This window comes from Coregonus lavaretus (genome assembly GCF_964263955.1).
Source record: "Coregonus lavaretus genome assembly, chromosome: 14".
NCBI lineage: Eukaryota > Metazoa > Chordata > Actinopteri > Salmoniformes > Salmonidae > Coregonus > Coregonus lavaretus.
The window spans coordinates 20,247,123-20,270,905 of NC_140001.1; the positions used below are offsets into that span (position 1 = coordinate 20,247,123).

At 41.8% G+C, this 23,783-nt stretch overlaps 1 protein-coding gene across 1 annotated transcript; it reads right to left on the reverse strand.

The window, feature by feature from the left end:
- Positions 1-952: 952 nt before the first annotated feature.
- On the reverse strand, positions 953-22,007 carry LOC311141388 (protein phosphatase PTC7 homolog). Its single transcript, XM_084176698.1, has 6 exons — positions 21,457-22,007; positions 15,062-15,241; positions 12,180-12,378; positions 4,923-5,046; positions 4,661-4,790; positions 953-4,413 (listed from the first exon to the last, which is right to left on the reverse strand). Exons 1-6 carry the CDS (start codon positions 21,656-21,658, stop codon positions 4,355-4,357), a joined length of 894 nt encoding a protein of 297 aa, XP_084032824.1. The 5' UTR covers positions 21,659-22,007; the 3' UTR covers positions 953-4,354.
- Positions 22,008-23,783: the final 1,776 nt, after the last annotated feature.

Below are 23,783 nucleotides of genomic sequence, written 5' to 3' on the forward strand. Positions count from 1 at the left end.
GATATTTCTCCAAAAAATACAATCTTTGTCCCCATGTGCAGTTGCAAACCGTAGTCTGGCTTTTTTATGGCGGTTTTGGAGCAGTGGCTTCTTCCTTGCTGAGCGGCCTTTCAGGTTATGTCGATATAGGACTTGTTTTACTGTGGATATAGATACTTTTGTACCCGTTTCCTCCAGCATCTTCACAAGGTCCTTTGCTGTTGTTCTGGGATTGATTTGCACTTTTACGTTCATCTCTAGGAGACAGAATCTTGGCTGATTTCTTTCGATTTTCCCATGATGTCAAGCAAAGAGGCACTGGAATTTTCCAAGCTATTTAAAGGCACAGTCAACTTAGTGTATGTAAACTTCTGACCCACTGGAATTGTGATACAGTGAATTATAAGTGAGATAATCTGTCTGTAAACAATTGTTGGAAAAATTACTTGTGTCATGCACAAAATAGATGTCCTAACCGACTTGCCAAAACTATAGTTTGTTAACAAGAAATTTGTGGAGTGGTTGAAAAACGAGTTTTCATGACTCCAACATAAGTGTATGTAAACTTCCGACTTCAACTGTAGCTTCAGGGCAGTTTCCTCATTTGCATAAGAGCAGACAACTGTGAGGGAAACAGGCTCATACTCTGAGTGTAGTCCACTGTGGTGCTGAGACAGAGGCATTGACGAGTCACAGCAGGGAATTGCTGCCTGGCAGGGAGGAGTAGGGTTCCATCTGAAGAGAGAAACTATGCAGAGATTCTCTATCAGAAACACACCTACCTAGCTGGTATTCAAATTGTAGCCTGTTCTGGTTCTAGATGCTTTTGACCTACATGTTTTCATTACCTCAGGATATGTTCAGCCTACTGTGCAAGTAAATAAATACCTTTCAGAGACCAGTGAACAAACAATATTGACACAGGAAAAACCTGTGACAAGGGTCTGGTTTAAGGAAAAGAACACAAGGGTAATAAATACTATACTCTTTATTTAAATATTTTACAGCTTTGAAAACATGTTTAACAGAACCTGTCTCTGCATTGTTGAACTGTACACACAAAATATAGATACATGCATCTCTCATTGTAACAAACTTAGCTTTTTGAACTGAAGGCTAGAATTGGCCAACAGAACAAAATTGTCAGGTCACTAGGCCAGTGGAGAGCTGGACATGGACATCATGGGGAAGCTAGCTTTGATATAGTGCCATCTGACAGGGAAGATTGCTTGTACTTTAAGGCTGGTGAGGTTATTGGCAACCTCTAGTGCCATAATGCTTACAAAAACATTTGGGTCATCCAGTGCAGCTGCCTTTCAACTACCAGCGCAGTAAGAAAGGTATGCAGGGTATTGTGCTTTTGGTTCTTTTTTTAATGATTTAATGATAAAACACCGGATAGCGGTACCGGCATATCTATTATTTTCCTAGTTAGGGGAGAGCCCTTGAAGCAGGACAGTAGCCTGCAGTGAGGGAGCACCATTACATCAATAAAAAGAACACCAAGGGTACTACAGATGATACACAGAATATTAAGGATTCTAAGATCATGTCATGCTTTTTCAACCCTTAAAAAAATAAAATAATTGCTTAATCATTCACATTTTGACATGTCCCATGGTGAAAGGCATTGAACACATTGAAAGGGAATGAGAGGTCTCCAATCAGATGGCGCAAATTAATTATTAAGACAGCAGGGCATGATGAGAAAAGTAAGCGTGAATCATATGGCTACTTGTCAGTTTCTGCTCTGTGTTCAGTAGCTGACATAGTGGGGGGGGGTTTAGGAAACAATAGGATACATCATTTTGCCAATATCAATAGCATCTGATACAAGGCATCAGCTCCACAATGTATAAATCAACATGTGCATAGTAAATGTTACTCTTAAAATGTTGCTGTACACAAGTAATGTAAATGCACAGTGCATTTGACAGCAGCAACAAAAAGCAACAAAAATGAAATGAAGTTATCAGCCATGAAAGAAAATGAAACCTGCAATTAAAGATTAAATAAACAAAAGTGACCTGATTATTATGACTTAATGAAATGTGCTATTGTAGCTTTACAGCAGGGACAACTGATGAGGAGAGACAAGGAAATGCTGATTGTGAACAATTATTCCTAAAGCTAAATTGAAGCTGTGTGCAGTCCAGATTCCCACCAAACAAGTTATAAAAAACATATGCTTGGTCACCTGACCAACATCCACTGTGAGCTTTCAGATATGCTTTCTTTACCCTTCTGTGTAAATGGTCGTTACCATTGCATCCCAGTGGATATTGAAGAAAGCAGTGTAGCCTAGATAAAACCCATCCATTCCGCATGAATACAATATAAAACAGACAGGCTAGAGGTTACTCTATCACACATAATAACCTTCCACATCACTTGCAGTCACACTCACACCCTTTGTATCACAGCAGGAGTGAGGACGGGTTTAACAGAAACATAAAGTCGAAATGTCCCATCCTTAGAAACAATTAACTTGGTCTATGTACAACCCAAATTGTATTCAATCAATCAAATGTATTTTATAAAGCCCATTTTACAAGAGCAGTTGTCACAAAGTACAGATTCCCAGCCTAAAACCCCAAAGAGCAAGCAATGCAGATGTAGAAGCACAGTGGCTAGGAAAGACTCCTAAAAGGCAGGAACCTAGGCAGGAACCTAGGAAGAACCAGGCTCCGAGGGGTGGCCAGTCCTCTTCTGGCTGTGCCGGGTGGAGATTATAACAGTACATGGCCATTAAGGCCAGATCCTTCTTAACAACGTTTAAACGTTCATAGATGACCAGCAGTCAGATAACCACAGTGGTTATAGAGGGTGCAACAGTATAACACCTCGGGAGTAAATATCAGTTGGCTTTTCATAGCCGAGCATTCAGAGGTTGAGAGAGAGAGAAAAATAGTTGAAAACAGCAGGTCTGGGACAAAGTAACACATCCAGTGAAACAGGTCAGAAACTGATATGGCAAAGTATGCAGCAACTGCACCTGGTTTCCATACAACCCATTAGATCAGTCAAACAACTTAAAATATCACATACAGTCCCTTGCCCAAAAATCTACCAAAACATTTCAACAACATCCATTCACATCACATTGACGCATGCCCTTATGCCTGCATAAAAATGTCACCCTTCAATTTACCTTTTTTTGTATTAATTAGATTTGGTTTAATCTGAGTCACTGAAAGTGACATTTTTCATGGCCTTATTATTCAGACTTGATGGTATATCTTACGGATTCTCCTGCCTGTGAGTTGTATAACTTTATGCAGCTCACTCCACCCATCCCTGATGGTGCCAGAGAGACTGTCTCCCCAAACCCAGTGACCTCTGCTACCAGGCCACCAATAGGGTGCTAGAGGGTAGGACACCTGACAGTCCTTCTGCCTGCTCAGGTCAGAGCCTCCTCAGTCTCTCTCCAAGTGGACAAGAGTGAGTGATGTTATTGAAACTTGAGGATTTACTGTTGGTTGTTACTATTACTAGTTGTTAATAGTAGTTGATGCTATGTGTTATACAGTCCTTTGCTTATGTCACCATCTCCTTATACAGTCAATATTATTGCTCGTGCTATTACTCCTTTATTCTCATGCTGTGTTTATTATGTACAGTATATTCATTCCCATCTCTTCTCTGTACAGAACCACATCCATCTCATATGTCCTCTGGAACTAAAGTTCTCTATTGTGGATAACTCTCTGTGAGGTTGCCTTATTCTTCTGACCGGGACAGGTGTCAGTGAGTCACAGACCAGCCTAACTGGAGAGCTGCTCTCTTAAAGTATAGTATGCTGAGGTTACTTACTGTCTTGAATCAGCTCAGTTCCTGTGATTAACACTCACTGGCATGATCCACAGATTTTAATTCCTGACTCAATCACCTTTTGACTGGCTACTCTTGACCTCGTTTCTTAATCTCTACCTTCTGGGCTTTGTTTTAAAGGCCAAAATAACAGACTTATCCCTATCATGTGAGAGCCAGAGTTTCATCTTCAACACGACTACGTCCTTTATCCCACTGAACAGGGATTAGGTCAATGACAACTGGACATTTTCCAAGATAGATACTTTGCAGCAGGTAGCCTAGCAGAGAGGTGTCAGAACAACCCTCTGCTTTATTCATCCATGTCTTCAGGCTATTAAAGATTAACACTCAGTTGTGATGGTGAAGTCAGTGCATGTATTGTCAAGTGTTCCATCGGAGAGATGAGCCTGATTGAGTCCTGGAGGAATGCTGGTCTCAGGAGGGCAGCTCAGCCACCAACATCACTCCTTAATCCCCGCCAGCAGGAACCAAAGCTGTCTGACATCTTCAAGAGGCAGACAAGAGGAAACCTCTATTTCTCCTCCTAGCCTCCATACAGTCTCTAGTCTGTGTACTCTGTCACTATTGACAGCAACACAGTGATGTCATCTGGCTTTCCTCCTGTGGGGACGAGAAAGAGATGCAGTCAGGAGGATGAATAAATGGACTGAGTTTGGGAACAATCTGTCATTTTCATTATCCCTAAAGGAAGGAACACTATCAACCAAGAAGGGATCAGTCACTTCTTATTCCTCTCTGGGTGACATTCTCCCTGAAGCAGGGCAGCAACGGAGCAAATGGACTGAAATGAGGACTACCTTGGCTTTGTCTCCAATGTCCACGCACATGAAGAAGTGATAATCATTACCTCTTACATTCAGTCCATTGTCACAGGCAAACTGTGCAAAAGGCGACATGTAGTTGTGGTCGTATGCCAGAACATGGGCCTGCTCTGCAATGCTCCTGGCTGTCTGCTGGATACTCTCATAGTTGGTGTTCTGCAAAAAACAAAATATTGAGGCTAGTGTGTTAGCATTTTTGGAATGTCTCGTTCCTCCACTTCAATAGTCTGCTGACTGTAAACATGTTTGTTGCACACAGGTACTGCAAAGATTTATGTGATGGTGTACCTTGAGTTTTTTCAGCTCCTGTAGGATCATGTAGTCGGGCATGTTGTCGAAGAGGCCGTCTGTGGCTGTGAGAATGATGTCCCCCAACAGGACGTTAAAGGAGGAGCTGTCTGCAGCATCAGGACTGAGGGGGCACAGAGAGACACAGAGTCAATATGTAAGTCTTAAAAGAGCATATCAACACAATGTAGGGAAATAACAGTCTTGTGGCGCATTAGTTACCTGTCTTGATTATACAGTGCCTATTAGAGAGAAAAAAGTGCTTAACCAAACTGCAGCCAATAGCCCCTCCCTCATACCCCCCTCCAGGAAGGAAATGTGTCCTGTCTGAGCCCAGTTTAATAAGTGCCTCTAGCCCTTCCCTAGATCACTGACACACTGCTGCTCAGTCTCCTGTCTGACTATGAGACTCAAAACACACACACACACACACCTCAGGGTAGACATGGCTATAGATCACCGTGTCAAACACTGGAATAAAGTATTGAAACGCAATGCCATTTTAGATTACAACCATCACTATTTTTTCAGCTGTGAAATGCTGCTGCTAACAAAGACCAAATATTTACATGGCTCAAAGAGAAGGAATATAATATCTATTGTATACAGGAAACTCATTCAACAATTCGAGATGAAGTAGCGTGGAAAAAAGAATGGGGGGGGGAAATATACTTCTCCCATGGGCAAAGAAATTCAAAAGGGGTGATGATATTAATTAATAGTAATTTCGATCCGAATGTGCAAATTGTCCAAATAGATACGCAAGGTAGATGGATTATTTTAAATATGTTATTGGACCATAAACAGATATGGCTCATTAACCTTTACGGACCAAATAAGGATGATCCACAATTCTTTGACAATATATATAATAAATTATCAAGCCTGCAAGCAACTCAAGACAATATTATTATGGTGGGGGATTATAATACTGTTTTAAATAGCTCAATGGACCGAAAAGAAAATCACACCACAAACAATCACCCACATGCTCTTAAGGAAATTGTGAATGTCATGGATACATTAGAACTAGTAGATATATGGAGGCTTAAATATACTGATCTAGTGAGATATACATGGCGGAGACTGAATCAAGCTAGTCGTCTTGACTTCTTTCTTATCTCATTCTCGTTGGCACCAAAAGTTAAAAAAGTGTTGATAGGGGACAGTATGCGGTCGGACCATCATATAATAGGCATATACATTACTCTTACTGAATTTCCACGTGGGCGAGGATATTGGAAATTTAATCAAAGCCTATTGGATGATCATTTATTTATAATTAGAACAAAGGAATTTATAACTGACTTTTTCCAACATAACACAGGTACAGCGAATCCCCTTATTGTATGGGACACCTTTAAATGTGCCTTTAGAGGCCATGCAATTCAGTACTCATCTCGAAAACAAAAGCAATTTAGGTCAAAAGAGTTTATACTAAGAAAGGAAATAGAAAGTCTAACAGAACAGATAGATGGCAATAAAAACTGTAACAGAGGCTCAGAATAAATTAGAGGAAAAACAAAAAGAAATGGAGAAACTTATTCAAGAAAGATCAAGTGTAATATATTATAAAAATAAAGCAAACTGGATGGAATATGGGGAAAAATGCACAAAATTATTTTTTAATCTTCAACATAGGAATGCTACCAAAAAGAACTTAATGAAACTGGTTACAATTGACGGAGTCACCCATAATTCACCAAATGATATTTTGAAGGAAGAAACAAAGTACTTTAAGCATATGTTTTCTTTTCAGTCGCCTCCATCTCCTCTAACTGAAGCTAATTGTAGAGATTTTTTTTCTATTGATAATGTCAAATTAACAGCCACACAGAAAGACTCATGTGAAGGTGAAATTACAGAGGAGGAACTTCTGGATGCAATTAAAGACTTTAAGTCCGGGAAAACTCCAGGGTTGGATGGCATACCAGTCGAGGTATACCAAACCTTTTTTGATATACTAAGAGGACCGTTATTAGCATGTTTTAACCACTCCTATGTAAATGGTAGATTATCTGACACTCAAGAAGAAGGTCTGATCTCATTATTACTGAAACAGGATACAAGTGGAAAATATAAAGATCCAGTCCATTTACAAAATTGGAGGCCCCTTACACTTCAGTGTTGTGATGCAAAAATCCTAGCAAAATGTATAGCGCATAGAATTAAAAAGGTATTGTCGGATATTATTCATTCTAATCAGACAGGTTTTTTTTACATGGAAGATACATTGGAGATAATATAAGGCAAGTATTGGAAACAATAGAACACTATGGAAAATATGGGAAACCAGGCCTGCTATTCATAGCAGACTTCGAAAAGGCATTTGATAAAGTTCGACTGGGGTTTATATATAAATGCCTGGAGCATTTCAATTTTGGAGAATCTCTTATAAAATGGGTCAAAATCATGTATAGTAACCCTAGGTGTAAAATAGTAAATAATGGCTATTTCTCAGAAAGTTTTAAACTGTCAAGAGGAGTGAAACAAGGTTGTCCACTATCGGCATATCTATTTATTGTGGCCATCGAGATGTTAGCTATTAAAATCAGATCCAATAATAATATCAGAGGATTAGAAATACAGGGCTTAAAAACAAAGGTGTCATTGTACGCAGATGATTAATGTTTTCTTTTAGATCCACAACTATAATCCCTCCACAGCCTCATAGAGGATCTAGATACATTTTCTAACCTCTCTGGATTAAAACCAAATTATGACAAATGTACTATATTACGTATTGGATCACTAAAAAATACAATTTTTACATTACCATGTAGTTTACCAATAAAATGGTCTGATGGTGATGTGGATATACTCGGAATACATATCCCAAAGGAAATAAATGATCTCACTTCAATAAATTTTAATAGAAAGTTAGCAAAAATAGATAAGATCTTACTACCATGGAAAGGAAAATACCTGTCAATTTGTGGAAAAATCACCCTGATTAACTCTTTAGTATTATCCCAGTTCACCTATTTGCTTATGGTCTTGCCTACGCCTAGCAAACAGTTTTTTAAATTATGAGAAAAAAATATTCAATTTTATTTGGAACGGCAAGCCAGACAAAATTAAAAGAGCATATTTATATAATGAATATGAATTCGGAGGACAGAAATTATTAAATATTAAAGCATTAGACCTATCACTAAAATCTTCAGTCATCCAAAAGTTATACTTAAATCCGAACTGGTTCTCAAGCAAATTAGTAAGATTGTCTCACCCAATGTTCAAGAAAGGCCTTTTTCCCTTTATTCAGATTACAACCTCTCACTTTCAGTTATTTGAAAAGGAAATAATCTCCCAAATGTCACTATTTCTAAAACAAGCCATAGAAAGTTGGTTGCAATTTCAATTTAATCCTCCAGAAACGACAGAACAAATAATGCAACAAATATTGTGGTTAAATTCAAATATACTAATTGACAAAAAACCTTTCTGTCAAAAAAATAATGTTTAAAAAAGGTATAATCTTCGTAAATGATATCATCGGTAGGACTGGTGGAGTTATGTCGCACATGCAGCTAACAAAAACATATGGAAATGTCTGCTCTACCCAAAATTACAACCAAATAATTGCAGCCTTACCGCAAAAGTGGAAGAGGAAAGTGGAAGGGGGAGAAAGTAAGGAACTTGTCTGTCGGCCTTGCATTAAAGAACATAATTGGTTAAGGAAAACTGTGATAAATAAAAAAGTATATCAGTTTCACTTAAGGACCAAAGGATTGACAGCCGTCCCATATAGATTGCAAAATAGTTGGGAAGACATCTTTGACGTACCGATCCCATGGCATAGTGTTTATGAACTGACACGCAAAACGACACCGGATTCAAAAATTAGAATCTTTCAATTTAAATTATTATATAAAATTCTTGCTACCAATAGAATGTTATTTATATGGGGGATACAATCTTCCCAGCTCTGCAGATTTTGCTGTGAAGAGACAATCATTAGATCATTTGTTTTGGTTCTGTCCATTTGTAGCTTGTTTTTGGACACAGGTCCAGGAATGGCTAAAGGATTGCAATATTTACCTGGAACTAACCTTGCAGATAGCATTACTGGGTGATCTGAAAAGTCATAGTCAATCAATCAATAATATAATAATACTTTTAACAAAAATGTTTATTTTTCATTCACAATCTGTAGAAGCAATGAGAATAGAAAGGTTCAGAACTTTTGTAAAACATCACAGTACGGTTGAAATATATATGGCAAATAGAAATCCTATATGGATGGTGTTAAGAGATAGATGGGAGGTATTGAATAGAGTTGAAGGATGGGACTAATAACAAATAACAACAAATAATAACAAAGATAGCTAATAATGTAAGCATACTGTGTCCATAATAAGTATATAGGTTGTATGTTGGGAGCTTTTGGGAAAGAGCACAGTTAGAAAGATATGGCATATAGAAGCAAACCGGATGGACATCATGAAAATGATCGGAGAGGTTGAGAGTAGAAGAAGTTCAGGAGCAAAAAATAAAATATATACAGTGGGGGAAAAAAGTATTTAGTCAGCCACCAATTGTGCAAGTTCTCCCATTTAAAAAGATGAGAGAGGCCTGTAATTTTCATTACATTTACATTTACATTTACATTTTAGTCATTTAGCAGACGCTCTTATCCAGAGCGACTTACATATTATTTTATACTGGCCCCCCGTGGGAATCGAACCCACAACCCTGGCGTTGCAAACGCCATGCTCTATCAACTGAGCTACATCCCTGCCGGCCATTCCCTCCCCTACCATGGACAACGCTGGGCCAATTGTGCGCCGCCCATGAGTCTCCCGGTCGCGGCCGGCTGCGACAGAGCCTGGATTCGAACCAGGATCTCTAGTGGCACAGTTAGCACTGCGATGCAGTGCCTTAGACCACTGCGCCACTCAGGAGACTTCATCATAGGTACACGTCAACTATGACAGACAAAATGAGAAAAAAAAATCCAGAAGATCACATTGTAGGATCTTTAATGAATTTATTTGCAAATTATGGTGGAAAATAAGTATTTGGTCACCTACAAACAAGCAAGATTTCTGGCTCTCACAGACCTGTAACTTCTTCTTTAAGAGGCTCCTCTGTCCTCCAGTCATTACCTGTATTAATGGCACCTGTTTGAACTTGTTATCAGTATAAAAGACACCTGTCCACAACCTCAAACAGTCACACTCCAAACTCCACTATGGCCAAGACCAAAGAGCTGTCAAAGGACACCAGGAACAAAATTGTAGACCTGCACCAGGCTGGGAAGACAGAATCTGCAATAGGTAAGCAGCTTGGTTTGAAGAAATCAACTGTGGGAGCAAATATTAGGAAATGGAAGACATACAAGACCACTGATAATCTCCCTCGATCTGGGGCTCCACGCAAAATATCACCCCGTGGGGTCAAAATGATCACAAGAACGGTGAGCAAAAATCCCAGAACCACACGGGGGGACCTAGTGAATGACCTGCAGAGAGCTGGGACCAAAGTAACAAAGCCTACCATCAGTAACACACTACGCCGCCAGGGACTCAAATCCTGCAATGCCAGACGTGTCCCCCTGCTTAAGCCAGTACATGTCCAGGCCCGTCTGAAGTTTGCTAGAGTACATCCAGAAGAGGATTGGGAGAATGTCATATGGTCAGATGAAACCAAAATAGAACTTTTTGGTAAAAACTCAACTCGTCGTGTTTGGAGGACATAGAATGCTGAGTTGCATCCAAAGAACACCATACCTATTGTGAAGCATTGGGGTGGAAACATCATGCTTTGGGGCTGTTTTTCTGCAAAGGGACCAGGACGACTGATCCGTGTAAAGGAAAGAATGAATGGGGCCATGTATCGTGAGATTTTGAGTGAAAACCTCCTTCCATCAGCAAGGGCATTGAAGATGAAACGTGGCTGGGTCTTTCAGCATGACAATGATCCCAAACACACCGCCCGGGCAACGAAGGAGTGGCTTCGTAAGAAGCATTTCAAGGTCCTGGAGTGGCCTAGCCAGTCTCCAGATCTCAACCCCATAGAAAATCTTTGGAGGGAGTTGAAAGTCCGTGTTGCCCAGCGACAGCCCCAAAACATCACTGCTCTAGAGGAGATCTGCATGGAGGAATGGGCCAAAATACCAGCAACAGTGTGTGAAAACCTTGTGAAGACTTACAGAAAACGTTTGACCTGTGTCATTGCCAACAAAGGGTATATAACAAAGTATTGATAAACTTTTGTTATTGACCAAATACTTATTTTCCACCATAATATGCAAATAAATTCATAAAAAATCCTACAATGTGATTTTCTGGATTTTTTTCCCTAATTTTGTCTGTCATAGTTGACGTGTACCTATGATGAAAATTACAGGCCTCTCTCATCTTTTTAAGTGGGAGAACTTGCACAATTGGTGGCTGACTAAATACTTTTTTTCCCCACTGTATATATATAATAGAATTATTGTAAAATTAACTGTGTCCATAAGGTGTAGATAGTAAGTATAGACTGGAAGTAGAGGCCTGGGCATTGTTGTTCACTAATTTACTCCAAGTAGGGAAAGGATGGTGGGGTTGAAAAGTAATAAAGGAGAATATATATATAAAAAACATGGGGGATTGGAAGTGATGCAGACAATTACATTGATAGAAGATACAATCTATCTGCAATATTAAGCTGATCCATTCCCCCCAGAAGAAAAAAAAAAGACCAAATGGCATAGGTATGATGGAAAATAATTCAAGGAAGTCACATGTCCCGAGTTTGGAAAGAACACCTTGGTCGTCATGGGAAGTTCTAAGGAACTGCTGTCATGGTGATGTGAGACGGTGATACACATATAGATCAGAGCCAAGTTCAGTGTCAAGTTAAGTTCTTGGAAGGCGGCCTTAATTCTCTCTGTCCCAGACTCCCCGCCAGTCATGGTTGTTATACAAACCATTTGTAACCCAGCAGTCTTTCCATCTACAGTATTTAGTAATCATGATTACGGAATCACGGATTTAGCTCTAAATAAAACAATGAACATCTTGTCTGCCCACCTACTAAAGAGGAATCACAATGCTTATGACCCTGCATATGATACTATCAAGGGGAAAAAATGCTGCTGCCTCTAGCTCATGGAAAGTTGTTAATTTCCAGCCCATATATACACGACAAGGCAGAACCAATGCTGTGACTGAGGCAGAGGGGCTTTGTGTTTCAAAACCAAACCAACAAATGGCTACACAGCTTCTTTACAATACAAAATATGGCTTCTGCAGAATACACAGAACTGACCTGTCACTAAGGACAGCCCCCTCTGCCTCAGGCGGGGCGATGGAGAGCTGGAAGGGGGTGTTGAAGTAATGCTGTTGTTCGTCAGAGCGGTGCACTACCTCTCCTCCCCGCACCACCAGGAAGCCAGAGTCTCCCAGGTTGGCTGTGTGTAGCCTGTTACTCTGCCGGTCCAGCACCACGATACAGGCCGTGCTGCTGCCTGGAGGGAAACACAACACAAGAGGATAAATATTGGTGGCACGCCCTACATCCTGATTCTATCTGTAACTAATGAAGTTGAATAGATCAATTGGTTGTTAGGATGATTTATGAGTAGTGTTTTCACTTGGTTCCAGGCATGTCAATACATTTCAGGAAGATAAACGTTTTGGAAGGATAAAATTGAAGGAAACATAAAAGTTAACTGAACCGGCGAAAACATGGCTCTGCGTGCAGCCACACCCTGCTGATGAATCATCTAGTCTGGACCACCAGAATGTGCTATGGGAGCTCCATATAACCCCCTCACGTTCTATGACTCACTCACTCCCGTTCTTGTGTTTTTCCAATAGTAATACAATTACTGCTGGCCTCATAACCGCAATGGAAAAATACAATACTGACTTGTTTTTCTCTTCAACATGCGAGATGGGATGAAAAAGTACAGACTGCCGAGACAGACCGTTCTCGACTCCTTACTCAGTTCTTTCTCCCACATGTTTCTGCATGCTTCATTCTAGCAAAGCACCGTGATCAAGACAAGAGATTCTGGAGCTGAGTTGCAGGCAGTAGGAATAGGCTACTACTAGTCTTTACATAGCAATAACAAAAAATAGTAAGAGGCATGCAGCAGCTCTCTGACTCATGATGCTAATACCTTATCTAAATAGTAGCACCCCATGCCACTTAGCCTAACCACACAGACTGAAAACAGCCCATCCCAAGACTGTTCCCTCTACTGCAGGGGTTCCAAAACCTTTTGGGCATACAACACTTTTTTGATATCTGAAAATTATCATGATCCCAACCATGTGAAGAAAATGATGTACTTAACAGCCAATATTTACTTTTTTATTTGGGGCTATGGCAGTCAATTGAAAAACATTCTAACAGTATTTCTGATTGTCTTCTCAATTCACCATCACATACTGTGGGGCTATGACAGTCAATTGCAAATTAGTCTGACATAATGTATCTTATCTCAACACCACTAATGAGATGGGTGTGCTTGATGCATGTCACGTTGAAGCTTCTCAAAGTCATGGGGCGTGGTCGACAGTGCGCACCTCATCTCTGCTCTCACATCCAACCTGGATCGATGTTTGGTTTTAAGACGAGAGCACTGATGGTGCTTTCAAGACAACTGGGACCTCTGAAAAATACAAGGTCAAATCATGACGTCAGTGATCTTCAGGTCGGAAAGTTGGCGCTCTGGGAAGAGACCGAGTTAGAAGCCCGAGTTGGATGACCGTTCAAAACTATTTATTTCCCCCAGTCGGAGATAGTGTCTCTCTCTCTCGAACCCACAACCCTGGCGTTGCAAACGCCATGCTCTACCAATTGAGCTACATGTCACCCATTGAGCACGTTTGGGATGCTCTGGATCGACGTGTACACAGCATGTTCCCGCCAATATCCAGCAACTCACAGCCATTGAAAAGGAGAGTGACAACATTCCACAGGCCACAATCAACAGCCTGATCAACTCTATGCAAAGGAGATGTGTCGCGCTGCATGAGGCAAATGGTCGTCACATTAGATACTGACTGGTTCTGATCCACGCCCCTACTTTTTTTTTTTTTTAAGGTATCTGTGACCAACATATCTGTATTCCCAGTCATGTGAAATCCATAGATTAGAGCATAATTTATTTATTTTAATTGTCTGATTTCCTTATATGAACTGTAACAGTCAAATCTTTGAAATGGTTGCATGTTGCATTTATATTTTTGTTCAGTATAGTTTACAATCAAAGTTACCTGCTGCAGTATATCTCAGTTCTGTGCTCAGTTCTTTTGCCGCCAGTTGCTCTCAGTGTATCATTCATAACTTGAGTGCAGAGGCCTGCCCGCCATAGATGGAGCCCCATCTCTGCAAAAGCCCACCATTCGATACCATGGAATCTGTTTTTCGGCAATATAGCCACGCAGCACACTGAACATCGCCTGTGTGGTTTCATGCTCAGGAATCGTGAGACAGAACAATGTCCTTGTGAATAGCATCCCCCGACATGTATAGTGAACAAAAGTCAATGCATGGGCATCTCCGCCCTCACAGCCAACGTCCATTTGGAGAGCATAAGCTGGGGAGTTTGAGTCGTTCAGTCAGATTTCCTCTTGATCGCTAGCAATAGTATAAATTATTTGTTTAACAGTGTTATCTGACAAAGGTATTGATGTGAGTTTCTGTGCCTCTGCCTCCCCACACATTGTTTTCACCATATCAATTGCAGCCGGTAATATCAACGTCTCTGCAATAGTGTGTGGTTTCATAGTGTAGCGGGCCTAGCCATTCACCGTGGGAATGATTCAAGTGCAATGGTCAAGTGCGGCGTTTTCCCGTGCTCTCTGGTTGAATTTTATCTTTTAGATTTGAATAATTGTCAGTGTTCCATCGGAGAGATGAGCCTGATTGAGTCCTGGAGGAATGCTGGTCTCAGGAGGGCAGCTCAGCCACCAACATCACTCCTTAATCCCCGCCAGCAGGAACCAAAGCTGTCTGACATCTTCAAGAGGCAGACAAGAGGAAACCTCTATTTCTCCTCCTAGCCTCCATACAGTCTCTAGTCTGTGTAACAGATTCCATGGTATCGAATGGTGGGCTTTTGCAGAGATGGGGCTCCATCTATGGCGGACAGGCCTCTGCACTCAAAACAGTGATCCTCAAGGGCTGGCTTTACTCACCTAGCAGAGGCACTTTGTTCTGTAGGAGCTCATAGTAGCTGCTTGTGAGGACGCCCACTGGGTTGCTTGGAACAAAGCGTCCCTCTTTTACCAGCCGCTCACACGTCTTCATCAGGGTCCCTGAAAACTGTGATGGGTCAACCCCGTAGTCTCTCCAACCCCCCACTCCATCTGCAACACCTAAGGAAACCACAAACAATTAGGTTAAAAAGAGGATAAGAGTATAGGAAAGAATCAGGATTGGATTATGATTATTCTTAACACTCCTGACTAAGACATTCCCAGAAGAAGACAGAAGAATACAGATTTTCTTGGCTGAGACGTTTTCTACAAAAGGAAGAGGTCATATTGGTCAGAAACAAGTACTAGATGTTGTCATGCAGCTGTGACGGGAGAAACAAGAGGCACTTACACCAAAACACAAAACAAGGCACCAAGTGTAGAGCATGACAGTGCTCAGAATGAGACAAGGGACACTTCAGATAATTTAATATTTCTTTGATCTGCTTATTATGAATGGTCAATTTGACAAACATGTCTATTTCCTGGAATAATCTCCATTGATCATTTGGCCAGTCTGGTACATAAACAACTTTTACTGATAGCTATGTGAAACTGGAAGTTAGTCATTATCTGCAGTTGTCAAGTCACATTATCAACAAGCCCCTTCACTACTTTGAGGTCACATTATCACACTTCATAAAAACATGAAACATTTGTTTTCTCTGGTATTTGAAATGTCCCTCTGCCTAAAGTGGGAGAAGTTGGTCTGGCAGTCCATGTTTTTCCTAGAAAGGCAATTCTATCCAGCTGCTTCCCAGACACTAGAATCGGCTCTTGCTGTGACCATACAAGGAGGGTCCTCTCTCACTCTCTCCCTGCCAACCTGAGGCTAACGGATGTGACAACAAGCCGACATGGCGTGCCTCACAGTTTCCTCCCAAACCACACTGCGAAAACAACATGTAGCCTCAAGTGGACAGGGATTTTCTATCAAGTCAATGGGGATCTTCTGGCTTTGGTAAGGGCCGGGGCAAAGGAGACTTTTTTCACTTTAAAATGTATGCCAAACTAAAACCAAAGTTTAACAACCCATACAACTCTATGCGCAATGACTACTTTGAACAATTGACAAAGTAAATCAAATTAAAATAAAAACATTTACTGGAAAGACTGTGTAGATGAAAAATTTGGTAACAGAATTACGGTAAAATCTCCCTGTTTTATTCTGATACCAAACTTTGCATCTGCACAGTCCTTGTGCATCGAATTCTATGGTTGTGCTGTTATTTAGTGCTGAGTATTTTGCAAGGCAGAGGATAATGTCTGTTCCACACTACATTTACAGGTAACTGCCAAAATAAAGGAAACACCAACATAAAGTGTCTTAATAGGGTGTTGGGCCACCACGAGCCGCCAGAACAGCTTCAATGCACCTTGGCATAGATTCTTAAAGTGTCTGGAACTCTATTGGACGGATTCGACCAGGGTTGTGGTCAATTCAGGAAGTACACTGAAATTCAAATTCTCCTCAATGCTTTCAATTAGGACATTTTGGAATTGGGTTGACTTTTTGAATTGACTGGAATTTAAATGGAATTGACCGCAACCATGGATGGGTCACTATTCTTCCACAAGAAATGTTTTATTGATGGTGGTGGAAAACGCCATCTCAGGTGCCACTCCAGAAATTGTTCAATTGGGTTGAGATCTGGTGACAGACACACTCACCCACCCTTTAAACCCGCTACACTCCTTTGAGACCCCTCTTTCAAAGTCACAGATCTCTTCTTCAAACCATGGTAATCAAAATAATGAGACGGGTGTAATTGCGGCCAACAAATTGTCCGTTCCTGCATTTGGGCATTCCTGCATTTGCAGGAACCCCTCTTTATACTTCTATTGGTCCATTTTTAAGATATGACTCCGGTACACAGGCGGTAGCTCTCCAGTACAGTAGTTGGTGGTGGTAATGCACCATAATGTTGGATGCCAACCCCACAGAAGGAGAAGAAGTAGTAGTGGTGGGGGCGACACCGGTAGCTAGCTAGCTAGGACACCGTTAGTGTCCTTCATCCTCGACGATTTCCCTTTTGACCCACATTTAAAATCGCATAGTAAATCATGGGAAATCCAGAATATCAAAAGTGTCACACAAGCATGAAGATGGAATGCCCGAGGGGGGGCATTCACGCAGGAACCAATGGGATGCTCGAGGGAGGGGGTGTTCCTGCATTGAAAATAATGGCCAAATGGTTTTAATATACACACTGCCCTAAAAGGCGTCAGCATGCTTCAGTTCGGCTGGCGCCTAGTCGAACTCTGCTAGCTGAACCAAACGAGTGTGCTTGCATACTCCCTTAAAAGACCTTTGCTTCAAAATCGAGAAAAAAGCGGCAATAGTACTGTTTGTTCATTTTGAGATGCCATAGCCAGTATACACTTCCTCAAAATAGTCTGAATTAATCTAAGATAACTCAAGAAATCTGTCATTAAATGTTGACGTTTTTGCCAAAGAGATCTTAGTCGCGCAATTTTACATCTAATTGGTTACATCTGTTTGGTGCAGTATTTTTCAATGAAAAAATGTGCATGAAAACGAGTCGTCACTCGTTGAATGACAAAGACTTTATTGAAGAATCCCTACTGTTGACCAATCACTGACAAAGCGGCGTAGACTTTGGCTCCGAACTTCGGCTTGCCGCCAGAAAAAATGTTATGTGGCCGAACAGCCGAAAAAACCCTCACAGAAGTACAAAAATGTCATAAAATGTCATCATAATCTATGCAATCAAACTGTTTCGGCTGGGAAGCATGCGGACGCCTTAAGCATGATGGGATGTTAATTGCTTAATTAACTCAGGACCACACCTGTGTGGAAGCTCTAATTTACTCAAATGTTTCCTTTATTTTGGCACTTACCTGTATATCTGAAGATTTTGTCACATAGTGTCCTCCTGAGGTCCAGGACCAGTTAGGTACACCCTATATATTGTGGCCTGGGGTAATGTGTGAATGAAAAATCAAGTCTGTCTGAGATGGACTGGTTGTAGACTACATAGTAAAAAAATAATAAACAAGCAAGAGATAAAGAAGAAAGCACACCCCCATTCACATCGACGGGCTGTAGAGGAGTGGTTTGAAAGCTTTAGGTTCGTCGGTGTCCACATCACTAAGGATCTATCATGGTCCACACACACCAACACAGTCGTGAAGAGGGCACGACAACACCTCTTCCCCCTAAGGAGGCTGAAAATATTTGGCATGGGCCCTCAGATTCTCAAAAGGTTATACAGCTGCACCATTGAGAACATCTTGACTGGCTGCATCACCGCTTGGTATGGCAACCGCTTGGCATCCGACCGCAAGGGTAGTGCGTACAGCCCAGTAAATCACTGGGGCCGAGCTCCCTGCCATCCAGGACCTCTATGCCAGGCAGTGTCAGTGGAAGGCCCTAAACATTTTCTAAGACTCCAGCCACCCAAGTCAAATCAAATCAAATGTTATTTGTCACATTGTGTTTAGCAGATGTTATTGCGGGTGTAGCGAAATGCTTGTGCTTCTAGCTCCGACAGTGCAGTAATATCTAACAAGTAATATCTAACAATTTCACAACATATACCCAATACACACAAATCTAAGTAAGGAATGGAATTTAAGAATATATACATATGGACAAGCAATGACAGAGCGGCATGGACTAAGATACAGTAGAATATTACTGTCATACTGTTCTCTCTGCTACCGCAAGGCAAGCGCTACCAATGCACAAAGTCTGGAACCAACAGGACCCTGAACAGCTTCTACCCCCAAGCCATAAGACTGCTAAATAGTTAGTTAAGTAGTTAACCTAATAGATACCCAGACTATCTGCATTGACCCTTTTTATTTTTATTTTACTCATCACATTTGTTGCTGCTACTGTTTATTATCCATCATGTTGCCTAGTCACTCTATTCCTAGTTATACACTGAGTGTACAAAACATTAAGAACACCTTCCTAATAATGAGTTGCACCCCCTTTTGCCCCCAGAACAGCCTCAATTCATCGGGGAATGGACTCTACATGGTGTCGAAAGCATTCCACAGGGATGCTGGCCCATGTTGACCCAAATGCTTCCCACAGTTGTGCCAAGTTTGCTGGATGTCCTTTGGGTGGTGGACCATTCTTGATACACACGGGAAACTTGAGCGTGAAAAACCCAGCAACGTTGCAATTCTTGACAAACTCAAACCGGTGCACCTGGCACCTACTAACAAAGGCACTTAAATATTTTGTCTTGCAAATTCACCCTCAATGCACACACACAATCCATGTCTCAATTGTCTCTAGCAGTAGGCTTAGAAATTATTATTTAACCCGTTGCCTCCCCTTCATCTACACTGATTGTAGTGGATTGAACAGGTGATATCAATAAGGGATCATAGCTTTCATCTGGTCAATCTCATGGAAAGAGCAGGTTTTCCGAATGTTTTGTACACTCAGTGTGTGTACATAGTGCATTCGGAAAGTATTCAGACCCCTTGACTTTTTCCACTTTGTTACGTTAAAGTCTTATTCTAAAATGGATTAAATAAATACAAATTCCTCATGAATCTACACACCATACCCCATAATTACAAAGCGAAAACAGGTTTGTAGATTTTTTCGCACATTTATAAAAAATAAATGCTTAAATACCTTATTTACATAAGTATTCAGACCCTTTGCTATGAGACTCGAAATTGAGCTCAGGTGCATCCTGTTTCCATTGATCATCCTTGATGTTTCTACAAGTTGATTGGGGTCCACCTGTGGTACATTTAATTGATTGGACATGATTTGGAAAAGGCACACACCTGTCTATATAAGGTCCCACAGTTGACAGTGCATGTCAGAGCAAAAACCAAGCCATGAGGTGGAAGGAATTGTCCGTAGAGCTCTGAGACAGGATTGTGTCGAGGCACAGATCTGGGGAAGGGTACCAAAACAATTTTGCAGCATTGAAGGTCCCCAAGAACACAGTGGCCTCCATCATTCTTAAATGGAAGAAGACTCTTCCTAGAGCTGGCCGCCCTGCCAAACTGAGCAATCGGGGAGAAGGGCCTTGGTCAGGGAGGTGACCAAGAACCCGATGGTCACTCTGACAGAGCTCCAGAGTTCCTCTGCAGAGATGGGAGAACCATCTCTGCAGCACTCCACCAATCAGGCTTTTATGGTAGAGTGGCCAGACGGAAGCCACTCCTCAGTAAAAAGGCACATGACGGTCCACTTGGAGTTTACCAAAAGGCACCTAAAGGACTCAGACCATGAGAAACAAGATTCTCTGGTCTGATGAAACCAAGATTGAACTCTTTGGCCTGAATTCCAAGCGTCACGTCTGGAGGAAACCTGGCACTATCCCTACGGTGAAGCATGGTGGTGGCAGCATCATGCTGTGGGGATGTTTTTCAGCGGCAGGGACTGGGAGACTAGTCAGGATCGAGGGAAAGATGAACGGAGCAAAGTACAGAGAGATCCTTGATGAAAATCTGCTCCAGAGTGCTCAGGACCTCAGACTGTGGCGAAGGTTCACCTTCCAACAGGACAACGACCCTAAGCACACATCCTAGAGAATGCAGGAGTGGCTTCAGGACCAGTCTCTGAATGTCCTTGAGTGGCCCAGCCAGAGCCCGGACTTGAACCCGATCTAACATCTCTGGAAAGACCTGAAAATAGCTGTACAGCAACGCTCCCCATCCAACCTGACAGAGCTTGAGAGGATCTGCAGAGAAGAATGGGAGAAACTCCCCAAATACAGGTGTGCCAAGCTTGTAGCGTCATACCCAAGAAGACTCCAGGCTGTAATCGCTGCCAAAGGTATTGTGTGTAGATTGAGGATTATTATTTTTCTAAAATCCATTTTAGAATAAGCCTGTAACGTAACAAAATGTGTAAAGTCAAGGGGTCTGAATACTTTCCAAATGCACTGTATCTAACTATCGAATAACATTTTATTTGAAGTCCTAAACAATTGCCAATACTCTCAATCTGTCTAATCTATTTCTTAACGTGTAATGGTTATGGCTGCTCAATATCATTACAACTCTCAAACTACTACAGGCAGCTCTGACGTCTAGGACACCTCAAAGGGCAGCAGGACAAGGCTGATACTAATGGGTTGGCAATGATGGCAGATAACACAGTAAGTAGTACATTTTTTCTTGGCTTGAAACTAAGCGAATAGCTAGTTGACTCAATGTACATAGTAATTGTGCATCTGTCATTATCAAGCAAAAATACATGTTTAGTGTCCCTGGTTTGTTATTGTTTGACAATATGCAACACTAAGGTTACAAACTAGCTAGCAAATGTGCACTGTCCTGTTAGCTAACGTTAGCTAGCAAGCTAAACAACCTGACAGATTACAACTCACCCAAAACATCAGCAGATCTATGTTGGGCAATAAAGCAAGCGTCGTCGCCGTAGCACATCCCTTTCTTCAAGATACCCTTGCGAGAATCTTTCCCAAAACCGCAGCTTGCAGTTACCAGGCTGTAGTCACGGCTATCTGTTTGAGAGAGTCCGCCAATGACAGCTCTGGCAACAAGTCTACCGTACGAAAGTACGGAGAACATCACCTACACACCAGCTCCCACTAAAGTGCCAAGCTAGCGCGGATGTAACCACACAATCTTGACTTGCTACTGTGATGCTTGGACTAGTCAGCTAGATAGCCTGACAATAACATTAGCCACGCACAGACAAAGCCGCGCGCAAGCTGATGTGATAACGGCCCCACACGAGACTTGTATTCTTTAGTCTGAAGAGTTCTTGCAAATTTAGTGCCGTAGTTCGACGGATATCACACATCCAGATCCCAAGAGATGTTCCAAGTTCGTTACAGCCACCGCGCCTGTAGAACAGCCCACATAACACACAAACCTGCAACAGCGCTGCTGGGAGATTGAGCCAGATGGATATACTCCGTGGTTGTCTTGTGACTGCTGACGTCCATCTCATTACTTCTACTTCTTCTTCTTCTTCTTCTTCAGTGGGGTTTATCGGCGGTTGGCATCCAACATTATGGTACATTACCGCCACCTACCGTACTGGAATGTGGGCCAGAGACAGGGAGAAACTAAATCCTACATTTTACATTTTAGTCATTTAGCAGACGCTCTTATACAGAGCGACTTACAGTTAGTGAGTGCATACATTTTTCATACTGGCCCCCCGTGGGAATCGAACCCACAACCCTGGCGTTGCAAGCGCCACGCTCTACCAACTGAGCTACAGGAGTCCTTATCCTACCTGCCAACCCTGTTTCTCTTAAAAAAGATAACAAAATATTTAAGACTATATCTAATGACGTTCTGCTCAATATACTCTTTAAACTAATTTCCCGTATCCCCTTCTCCCTCATACTAAATCTCATCCTCTCTATTTCCCTCTGATACTGCCCACACTGTAGCAATACATGCTCCACAGTCTCTATTTCATGACAATAATCACACTTTCCTGATGGATGCTTTCCTATCATTTTAATGTCTTATTCAACTGGCTGTGTCTCACCCTTAATCTTATTCAACATTTTCCATAGGCACAAAACGTTTATTTCTCTTAAATTTTGGGCACAAATTTGTTTACATCCCTGTTAGTGAGCATTTCTCCTTTGCCAAAATAATCCATCCACCTGACAGGTGTGGCATGTCAAGAAGCTGATTAAACAGCATGATCATTACACAGGTGCACTTTGTGCTGGGGACAATAAAAGGCCACTATAAAATGTGCAGTTTTGTGACACAACACAATGCCACAGATGTCTCAAGTTTTGAGGGAGCGTGCAATCAGCATACTGACTGCAGAAATGTCCACCAGAGATGTTGCTAGTGAATTTAATGTTCATTTCGCTACCAAAAGCCGCCTCCAATGTCGTTTTAGAGAATTTGTCAGTACGTCCAACCAGCCTCACAACCGCAGACCACGTGTAACCTTGCCAGTCCAGGACCTTCACATCCGGCTTCTTCATTTGCAGGATTGTCTAAGACCAGCCACCAGGACAGCTGATGAAACTGTGGGTTTGCAGAACCAAAGAACTTCTGCACAAACAGTCAGAAACCCTCTCAGGGAAGCTCATCTGCGTGCTCGTCGTCCTCACCACGGTCTTGACCTGACTGCAGTTTGGTGTCGTAACTGACTTCAGTGGGAAAATGCTCACCTTCGTTGGCCACTGGCATGCTGGAGAAGTGTGCTCTTCACAGATGAATCCCGGTTTCAACTGTACCAGGCAGATGGCAGACATTGTTTATGGCGTCATGTGGGCGAGCGGTTTGCTGATGTCAACGTTGTGAACAGAGTGCCCCATGGTGGGGTTATGGTATGGGCAGGCATAAGCTATGGACACAATTGCATTTTATTGATGGCAATTTGAATGCACAGAGATACCGTGATGAGATCCTGAGGCCCATTGTCGTGCCATTCATCCGCCGCCATCACCTCATGTTTCAGCATGATAATGCATGGCCCCATGTCGCAAGGATCTGGAAGCTGAAAATGTCCCAGTTCTTCTATGGCCTGCATACTCACCAGACATGTCACCCATTGAGCATGTTTGGGATGCTCTGGATCAACGTGTACGACCGCATGTTCCAGTTCCTGACAATATCCAGCAACTTCGCACAGCCAAGGTATCTGTGACCAACAGATGCATATCTGTATTCCCAGTCATGTGAAATCAATAGATTTGGGCCTAATTTATTT